Below are 11,126 nucleotides of genomic sequence, written 5' to 3' on the forward strand. Positions count from 1 at the left end.
CCAGCGGGGACAGGCGTGGCCGGGCGGTCCGGTGCGTGGTGCGTGGGTCCGGCTTTCGGTGACTAGACGGTCTGCGGGGACACCCGGTCCTCCGGGCCTTTTCAGTCCCCTCCCCCTCGCCTCCGCAGCCCTCTCCGCCAGCGCTTGGGCTCGAGCCCGCGACCTGTGCGGACGCCCCTCCTTCAGGTATTCGCCCTGGCCGCGTTGGTATCACCCCCAACCTCGGGCGCCCTCCCTCTCGTCCCCCCACCTTCCCTCCACGTCGCAGGTCTCCGCTTACACCGCTTGCGCCCTAGTTCCCTCCCAGCTCCCCGGCGTGCCCCAATCTCTGCGCCCCCTCCCGCGAGCCTCCTGCCCCGGTTTCTCGCCCTTTCCACCCCTCCCCCTCCTTCCCATCCACTCCCCCCAGCTTCTGCCTCTTCCCTCTCTGTCCATCTTCTACCCCCTTCTGTTCTCGGTTCCCCATCCTCTGCCACCCTCCCAGCCCCTTCCCTCTCCCAGCCGCATCCTGGAACTAAGTCTTTGCAAAAGTACAGGATAAATGTCACGGTGGAAAGTGCCCGGCTTGATCTTTTGCTATTTTCCCTAATTGCATAATTGCTGCACATGGTGTCTCTCCTGGTGAGTGCCGAGTCTGGCTTCACCGCCAACGCTGCACACCCGTGGCCCGGCAGGAGAAGACCTTGTTCGGTGTGTTTGTGTATCCACTGGTGTGGAGTGTGTTGTCTTGGTCTTTTGTGAAGCCTAGCTCCTGTCACACTTTGGAGCCAAAGCCCATTTTTTTCTCGTCTCTTCTCTGCAGCCCCCACTGGCCTGGTTTGAAACTGGATTCTCCCCCCCCACCCCCCGCTCCCCGCGCCTCTCTTCTCTCATAATGTTTTGATCCTTTTGCCCTTTACCATTTCTAATGAAGATAAAGCGTAGCTTCTTGTGGCTTTTTCCCCCTCACGACCAACCAGAAATGTCCAATCCATCTTCCCTTAAGGAAATTAAGGCCGCTTTAGAAAGACATCATCCTGTGCTCGGTGGCTGTTAGACCTATTTGCATGTTTTCAAGATTCATCGTTTTGTATTGTGTATACTTGAGAGTCTACTCAAATATTTTTATTTAAAAGTACAAAGGGTTTACCTTCAGATTATCTCGTGCTTCAGAAAGATTTTAAGCTCTTAGTTTTTTAGCCTTGGTTCTTCAAAAAGTATGTTTTGAATATGTGATAATTTAGTCTGGACCTGGGAATCTAAATATTTATGTTTACTCAAACAGTTTGGGTACTCCTTGGTATATGGGCAGTTGCTTATGATGGAGGGTTTTCATATACTGTCATATCCCATTTTATCTCCCCCAGGACATAACGCCTTTTCCTTAAAAATCAGGTGTTCCACTATTATTTCCTGCATAAATATCTTTACACATAAATGGAAAGCTGGATCTTGCTAGATGCTGTGTATGTAATATAAATTATTTTATTTCACATTTTAGAAGAGTTTAGAAACGTGAGTAGGAAGACATAGCAAGATATCAAATGACAGAATTAAGCGTTTTCCTGTTGTAAAAGCTCGAGTGGACATTTGCTTTTGCAGTTTTATACCACAAGATACAGTTATAAGGCTTATCTGGACAGTAATCCAGATTTATGGAGGGAGTATAGTTGCTTTTATTGTATCAGTATATAACCAAATCATTTCATTTTTATGGAACATATGAGTTTCCTTCACTACATGTTGCTAATTTCCAGGACTGTAATTACACCATAGAGTATATAGCTAATACAGGCTTAGATAATTTGTGTGTTAAAGAAGGAACAATATCTAAACTCTTAATATAACATGTTTGAAGAAAGCTTTACTATTTTATGTTTAGAAACCAAGTTTTACTTTGAGTCCAAAGTAAAAATATAAATTGAAATATCTTTGAAACTGTCATTGATGAGTAGCTCTGCTTATAAGCCTGGGATTTAAATTTAGCTTCCCTCTAGATCAGATGATTGGATCAAATTAGCTGTTTAGAAATTAATCTTGAAGATAATTTTAAAATATTCCTTTTGAAGATAACATTTAGAGAGTTTTAATTCAGGAATTCACGTGTACTTTAGGAAAACAAAACAGCAGCTTATAACTAATTGAAACACTCATGGACTATTTTTCTTCATAAAAATTAGTTGCCATTTGAGTGGTACAATAATTTTCTTCCAATACTTTTCATGTAATTAGGCATTTGAAAAACAAAACCAGCCTTACTCTTGATATTTGGAAAAGATATGAAAACTTTGTTTCTGAAAGTTTCTATAGTGGTTATTAGTGGCCTCAGATGAATTTATTATCCCTAAGTTAAGATTTGGATGAAATAAAATATCTTAGGTCGTAATTGGAATTAATTTTTGTTTGTTGTGAAACTATAGAAAGTATACATCTATTTGGGTATTTTAAATAATGTTTTTAATAGTTCTCTAGTGAGACTAATTTTAGTCCTCTGATATTCTGGAGCAGTTTATGAAACTCGGGTTCTTATAGCTCAGTTTACATCATTGAATAGTCTTTTAAGTAATTATATATTTATGGCATTATTAGTATATAAATGCACACAAATAAGAATATTAAGAATGTGTCATATAACTAATGAAATATACAACTGAAACTAGGCACAGTTTATTAAACTGAAGCTCCAGCTTTAGTAACAATTTTATTTCATTTGTTTCCATGTATTTGTCATGTAAGGGATTGCTTTTGGTTAAGATGTATAAAATGATTTCTCACTCATTTCTTAAAATATTGCCAGCAGCATTTTGCTACATGCTAGGACCTTTCCCTGAGAATTGTTCTCTCACTCTCATGCACATCTGCTCTATCTAAATGCTCTTATGTACATACTTAGAAGATTTTAAACTTATATATTTTAACTGAAAGAAGTTAGCTGGAAAAAAAAATGTTGAATCCAAGGATGAGAATTAAAATGAAATAAAAATGAAAAAAAAGCAAGAAATATGTTAGGACTGTTAGAGCTAGACATGAAACATACTGATATAAAATTTCAGTATTCTATTAAGTGACTTTAGTGCTCATAAAAGATGTCACAGCTGTGGAGACTGATGCTCTCCATTTACAGAGTAGGTAGGAAAGCAGTCAGATTTCCCTGTTAGTGTGTTTCAGAGCTGTTTGGGGAGACCTATTTTTGTTTGGCTTGGGGAAAGGGAGATGTTCAGGTTGAGTGGGGGAGGGGGCAGTGGTGATGCGTTTACATGATATTTCCTTGAAGGCATTCATTTTCTATGAATCTTTACCTCTCTGAGCTTTCCGATTCTTCCATTAGCAAGCTACAAGTTAAATCTTTGGTGATGATAAATTTTCATGCTTGTCAACTAGCTATGCATTTGGACTAATTACAGTAATAAAAAACAGGGCTTTATTTAAGGTATCTTTTTTTTTTACATATTGTTATTCTTGATCATATCAAAAACGATATAAAAAATAATGTATCTTTTTCAAAAGGAACTTGTTCTATTTGTGAGTTTTAAAGGTATATTTTGTGTTAAGGTCACTTCTTAAAGGTACATAGTTCTGTTTTTTAAAGAAGAGATGCCTGAGAAGGTAACTCTACGCTGCTGAAAGTGGTTTTTAAGTGACAGAAACATGGTGAGCACAGGGCCCTTTAGAGTTTAGGCATCCGTTTTGTCAGTTTGGTTTTGGATTCATCAGTACACTTGAAACTAGTAGTTGGGTCATGAGGGATGTATTCACAGTAATTAAGCCCAGAAATTGATTATGATAGAATGACAAATGAGAGGGGTTATCCCTTTCACTTACTGCAATTTTTTGTGTCTGCTATCCAGCGTATAACAGCTACCTGTGTATTAATGTATTGAGGAAATTGAGTTGGTAATCAGAGCTGCTTGGGGAGCATGAACTCAGCAAAGGGAATTTGAAAGCCTTGAAGGATATTTCATTCAGACTAGGAGGAAGAAAAGAATCCTTCAATACAGTCTCCATCTCTTGTGAAACATGTTTCTTGGTATATTGCTGGATCAATGCTGACACTGTCATACAGTACAGTTTTTATTTGGAATTATGCAGGCTTTGTGTTATCACAAAGGTTACTGAAAACAGTTGACTGGTCGAGAGGATTTTAACCTTAGCCTAGTCCTGAGGATATGTTTATTGGATATGGATGGGAAAGTGTCCCTTATTTCTCTGTTCCTGCGGCTGTTTTCACTCACCTCTGTTATAGCATATAGCAAGTTGGTTTACCCACTACCCCAAATTTCTCATGCTTAGGAGACCAAAGTGTCTGGTGGAGAGTAGGCCCTCACTTTTTTTTTTTGGTACCAACTTTATTGACATGTAATTCACATACTATAAAATTCATCCTTTTAAAATGTATAATTCGGTCGTTTTTAGAATACTTATAGTTGTGTAACATCACTATTACATAATTTCAGAATATTTTCATCAACCCCAAAAGGAAACTTTATACCTATTAACAGTCCTTCCTCATTCTTCCTTTACTCTTAGTCCCTGGCAACCACTTACTGACCTTTCTGTCTCTGTCTCTGCCTATTGTGGACATTCATATAAATGGAATCACACAGTTTATGGACCCTTGTGACTGGCTTATTTCACTTAGCATAATGTTTTCAAAGTGCACCCATGTTGTAGCATATAAATGCTGTATTTCATTCCTTTATATGGTTGAATAATATTCATTGTGTGGATATACCACATTGCTTTATCCATTTTGTCAGTGGACATTTGAGTTGTTTCCTCTTTTTGGCTTTGTGAATAATGTTGCTGTGAACATTTCGTGTATATATTTTGTATGTTTTTATTTCTCTTCTCAGTACATTTTGAGTGGATGAAAGAAGTATTTTGGCAATTCCTAGAGCTATTTTGTAAATGACCAAGTTATTCCTTTTATACTAGTTTTGCTTGTTCTATTTTGAGGCTCATTTTTTCTCTATTCTCGAGGTACCTTACTCTAGTTCTCCCACAACTGAATAAATGTTTTTTGTTGTTTCTTTAATCTAGGATCTAAAATGTCCACTGAGGCACAAAGAGTTGATGACAGTCCAAGCACTAGTGGAGGAAGTTCTGATGGAGATCAACGTGAAACTGTTCAGCAAGAACCAGAAAGAGAACAAGTTCAGCCCAAGAAAAAGGAGGGGAAAATATCCAGCAAAACAGCTGCTAAATTGTCAACTAGTGCTAAAAGGTACCTTAGTAATTGTAATCTTTTTATTTTTTGAATCAATTTATCATCTTAAGTTCTACTTTTCTGTTGCAGTTAATTGTTTTTCTGGGGTGTGAACCATGAGGTTCATGAATTTTTTTCTTCAAGATTATTTCTTTTACATGGTTTTAATTGTAGGCAATATGAATTTTTTGGTATTTAATATCAGTTAAACAGCATGGCAGATTAATAAAGTACATATCGCGTGTGTGTCTGTATTTATGATTAGGTGAACATATACAGGAAAATGCATGTAAAAATGTATTGATTTGATTTATACTTACTTGATTATAAACATTTTATTTTGTTTAGTAACATAGAATAGAGAGCAGGACTCTTAAAATAATTACTGAATGATAGCATTTTTTCTACTGCTCCGTGTTAGAAAAGTGAGAAATGCTGGTGTTTATAACAGATTCATCTTGGTTTCATTATATTAGGCAGTGGGTCAGTCTTGATCCAGATTTTCTTTTTCTCTAGAAAATAGATAGATCTGGAAGGTGGATATTTGAATGATTCTGTATTGCCACATCAATTGCTTATGATCATTGACATGTCATCAGACTCAGCATAGGCAATCTGCTTGAATATTGTTACATTATTGAATATCTCTTGGAAAATAGTTTAAAGGTAAATTAAATTTAGCAGAGTCCTGATTCTGTGATTTAATGTTCTTGTTTTGCTCTAATACCTTTCATTATATCAAATAGGAAGTATAAATAAATGCAGTCTAAGTTTTAGGCATTGTGGGTTGTCTGAATGCTGAATGATAGCTTTATATTTTATTGGAGAGTGTGGATTCAAGAAAACTCCTTTCCCAAAGATCAAAAACAATTATGATCTAGTAGACCTTGTTCCTCTCTGGCCCGGTCAGTCTTCAGGATTGGGGCTAACCAACTCAGGCCTCTTGTGAGACATGACTTTCTAGGGAGAGATGTTGGAGTGATGGCAAGTGATCAGCAACCCATTCCCAGAGACTAGAGTAGTTAGTTTCCCCTTCCCAGAAGTGTATTGCTGATCCTTGGCCTTTGTTGAAGGAGTTGTGTGAAAGTCAGATAGCCTTGAACTTTAAACCTTTAAACCACCATACAGAACTTGCTAGTGTGGGGAAGAGGATTTAGTTAGTTTTTGCTATCACACCTCAAGTCCAGAGAGCCTCACTTGGCTGACCCTAACCCTCTGCCACCTGGCCACAACACAAAATGACCTGCTGCTAAGAAATGGAGGGTGGAATTAGCATGGATAAGAAAGATGGGAATGGGGAAAATATGACATTTAGATTAAAGAAAATTGGGGCGGGGGGGATGGGTAAGAGATATTCAAGTACAGATTGTGGCCCTATGTAAATGAAGAAACTAATTTAGTCCTCAGCTTCTAATAGTGAGGGTTTTTAAAGGGCCTCTTCAGCTTATCAGAAGGGGAGAGGATGGGCTGGCCAGGTCTGTGGGGCATAGAATCTGGAGAGTGCTTCTGCCAGTCCGAGCTCTGTTTTCCTATGACTGCTAATTAGCAAAGACTCCTGCCTGCCTTTGTGAGACCTTGCCTTTTTCCTGGCTGGGAGTGACACCATAAATACTTCAAATTCATATTTATTGGGCAAATAGAGAGTGAACTGTATAATGTGTGAAAGTGAGGATGAATTTTTTCAGGTACATGGGTCGTCTTTTACTTCATTTTATTACAGTGTTTACAAAGTATAGGTTATATATTCAAACCGACTTTTCCTTCCTCCCCCTCTTTAAATAGAGGATAAAACCTAGTTTGAGATAGTATGGGTGTGTGCCCGATTGTCACTTAATAGAAATTGGTATTATTATATTGAGTTGCTTCTTGCCTGAAAGAATCCCTTTGTTGACAAATTCATTGAATTAATCTGTGATTTTCAAATTGTGATTTGTGACCTTCCTCTAGAAGGTCCTGGATGGTTTATGAATGACAGCGTCTGAAGTGACTTAGTCATTTATCATTTGTTTTAACTATAAAAATGCTGTTTCACTGTTAATTTTTTAAGTTAAAAAAAAAAAAAAAAAGCTTAGTTCTTCTCCCTCTTCTTCCCTAAATCTAGGTGATGGTAAAGTTATCATTTTCCATCTCTGCTTAAGTTGTTAGAACTGGGGAAAAATTTGAGAATCTTAAGGGTAGGGACCTATATATCTTTATAAATCACCATTGTGTCCACAGTGCCTAATATAGTAGGGTTATAATATTTACTGGTTGTCTTAGAGTTTTGAGTTTATTTTAGGAATTGGATCTTCCATAGATATTAGGATTCAAGTACTAATGTGTTCAGAAGATTCAGTTAGAGGTAGTTTCAAAATAAAACTCTTATTTATACTTTATTATTCAATTGTTCTTTATTCAGATGAGAAGTCTTTTCTAAATAGCGTCATTTTATGAGATGATTAATCAGAAGTAGTGTAGAGCTTGGACTCTAGAGATAGGATCTGGATTTGAGTCTAGGTTCTGGCATTTAGTAGCCTGGTGATCTTCGATACTTAATTTAACATTTCTAAGCCTCAGTGTCCTCTTCTGTAAAATGGACATAATAATGGTACCATCTTCACAGGGCCATTGTGAGGACTAAATGTGATAAAACATTTATTTCACGCATAGATATCACACACTAACACTGTCATTTAGACTTTGTGCCAGTTAAAGTGCACAATACTATTTTTCAAGCCCATTCAATAAATTTTAGGAAAATGAGGTATATGTTAACCTCTGGGGACTTAATGCTGTTGTTAAATTAGAAACACTTAAATGCTATAATTATATACATTTTATAGTAACTCAAGGAGAATACTTTGCACAGAGATGCTCAATTGAATTAAATATACTGTAATTATAAAATTAATAATTTGGTGTAGAAACATGTTTCTTGAAAAAAATCTCAGTTTTCAGGTACTACAGAAAAGTGATGTAGGATACAAAAATCATTTAAGTGGGTATTTTATTTAAACGATTGTATAAATTAATTTGTCTTTTTTAGAGTTAAGGGGAAGATTATAGTTATATCCTTGATGCATTTTTGGCAAGAATTTGTTTAAGAAATTGGTATGTTTTTATCACAGTCTGTTCTCTTGATAATGTCTATATCACTTTTGTTATATTTGCATGTATGTAGTTAGACTATGTCTGCAGTGACAGATTTTGATGATATTATTAAATTTACTAATCAATTCCATAAAACGTATTTCGAGCTCTTCATTGAATTGACTACTGCTTCTTTTATGTGTTGACAGATTTATAAATGTACATTCATTACAAATTAACTTTGTTTAGAGCAGACATTGTGATTTTATTGGACAAAATATAATAGTGTGTGTATATATACTGTGTATGTGTATGTGTGTGTATGTGTGTATATATATACACACAATAATATATACATATTATATAATTCTATATATATATATATAAATCTAGGAGTGATATTTGGTTTTAGACTTGATTTTTGTTAGGTTGAAAGGTAGATTCTAATGTGTTTCACCTTTCTAATATTCTAGTGAACTTTTATTATATGGGATCATTTAAGTTTGTTTTCTACATGAGAATGAAGTAGTATTCCTTACGGATAATCCTTTGCAATTACTCTTATTTTCTTGATTCTAAATGTACATTTAAAAACTTTTTAATGTTTCTGAAATTGGGATGCATCTTACTATTGATGTGCAAAGTCATTTAATTGAAGGGGTTTTAAAAATCAGTGGTCTCTTAGAATCACAGATGCGTAGTACAATTGACCCTTGAACAGCATAGGTTTGTACTGTGCAAGTCCACTTAAATGCAGAATTTTTTCAATAAATAGTTGCACTGTTTTTGTCTTGCAATTGGAAGTTGGGAATTTGGAAGGCCAGCTGTATGTATTTATTTACGCTATTTTATATAGGGACTTGAGCATCCACAGATTTTGATATACGAGGGGTGGTCCTGGAACCAGTCCCCTGTGGATACCAAGTATAGTTAAGTTATGGAAGGTCAAAATACATGAATTTTCGACTGTGAGGTGGTGGGTGCCTGTAACCCCATTGTTGTTCAAAGGTCAACGCTACGTATAGTAGTTCCCCCTTATCTGCAGTTTTACTTTCCACAGTTTCAATTACCTATGGTCAACTGCAGTCCGAAAATATTAAATAAAAAATTTCAGAAATAAACAATTCACAAATTTTAAATTGCATGCTGTTCTGAGTAGTATAATGAAATCTTAATCCTACCTGGAATGTTAATCATCTTTTTGTCTATCATATCCATGCTGTCTATGCTACCTGCCCTTTAGCCATCTCACTTATCAAATTGACTGTCATAGTATTGCAGTGCTTCGGTTCAGGTATCCCTTATTTTACTTAATGAAAGCCACAAAGGTAAGAGTAGAGATGCTGGCAATTCAGATATGCCGAAGAGAAGCCATGAAAGAGCTTCCTTTAAGTGAAAAGGTGAACATTTTCAACTTAAAAGAAAAAGATCATATGTGGAGGTTAAGACCTAGGGTAAGAACTAATCTACCTATGACACTGCCCAGTTTATAAATTAAACCCTATCATAGGTATGTATATATAGGAAAAAAACTTTATACATGTGGAGATTTCAGGCATCCATCGGGAGTCTGAGACCGTATCCCCTATGGATAATGGCAAGGGTGGGGTGGGTTTGGGGGGACTACTGTATCACCATTCAGAATTAAACTCTAGGCTTATTATTTGCAATGGCTCTGTGTTTTTTGGGTTAATTCAGAGACTACTATGAGATTTAAAAATTTTTAGTAATTAGTTGCAAATTTCTTCTTGAGACTAAGTTCATTTTGGGAGGTTTGTCCGGTTGATTCAATTGCTTAGAAAAGCAGTTCTCAGGTGACTGAGGAATGCAGTCCATAGGGGAATATAGGAAAGTCATCTAGGTGGGGCAAAGTAGGAGCTGCCAAGAAAACACCTTTGCAAATCTCCATGTCTATATTATGTTTGGACTTGAGTGAATTGTTGAATTTTCTTTAATCTAAAATATGTGTTTTAAACATGTCACTACATATACACTGCTTCATTTTTCTGATTAATCCAATAAGTTGATGTTAGAATGAGTGCTTATATTGTCTCCATTTTGTATAATTTTGGTCCCATATTCAATTAAGTCTGAACGAACCAGGATTGTTATTCCTCCATCATTCCCCTTTCTTTTTAGCAAATGGCAGTTATATGCTGTATGCGTAAACGTTCCTGGATAGAGGTATTAGGTGAAGTCTTAGAGGTTTAGTCTGTATTTTGCTTCTGACTTATTTTAGTAACTATGTGCAGTTGCTGAATTCTGTATCCTGATAACCAAAGAAGTGGCATTGCCAGGTGGAAATTGGAAATTTAGGCAATTATCTAGTTGATTTATGTCTAAGGAAATAAATTTGTCTTAAAAGGTCTGATAAAGAAAGAGGTCTTTTTGTTTGTTTGACTTAGCAAGTTAATTGCCTTTCACCTTACCAGTTCACAATAACTAGCCTTATTTTCCTCATCTTTTAAATGGGGACCGATAAAACAGTAATACTCAGAATTCTGTGAGATTTATTTAATTCACTCTTAATAGCATAAGATCATCATGTGAAAGGTACACTGAAAGTGTGAATTATTGATGCTTTCTCATTTTTTCTTGCTTTAAGGGACAGTGCCTGAAATAGCTACCTTCCCTACCCCACAAGTCAAGACTGAGAAACAATATATACCATGATCACAACTTTTGAGATAGAATTGAATTGCTGTCATTGAAAACAGCAGGACATCTTGCAACCGTTTAAGTAGCGTAATTTTTTTTTTTTTGGTCAAGAGAAATGCAATCATTTTTAGGTAACAGTGGCTCAAAATGTAATATATTGACTCACTGTTCAGAGTTTATCAGCTTTTTGTATTGAATAATTAGATTTGGAATT

At 36.2% G+C, this 11,126-nt stretch overlaps 1 protein-coding gene across 1 annotated transcript in view; it reads left to right on the top strand.

The window, feature by feature from the left end:
- The first annotated feature begins 8 nt into the window (after positions 1–8).
- Positions 9–11,126, top strand: part of LOC102887144 (ubiquitin-conjugating enzyme E2 E2) — a 256,130-nt gene continuing 245,012 nt past the window's right edge. Inside the window, exons 1-2 of the mRNA XM_006907301.3 lie at positions 9–186; positions 5,020–5,203. Of these exons, the coding sequence (XP_006907363.2) occupies positions 5,028–5,203 (176 nt within the window). The 5' untranslated portion in view covers positions 9–186; positions 5,020–5,027. The remainder of the gene's footprint in view (positions 187–5,019; positions 5,204–11,126) is intronic.

This window comes from Pteropus alecto, unplaced genomic scaffold (assembly GCF_000325575.1).
Source record: "Pteropus alecto unplaced genomic scaffold, ASM32557v1 scaffold92, whole genome shotgun sequence".
In the NCBI taxonomy this organism is placed as follows: Eukaryota; Metazoa; Chordata; class Mammalia; order Chiroptera; family Pteropodidae; genus Pteropus; species Pteropus alecto.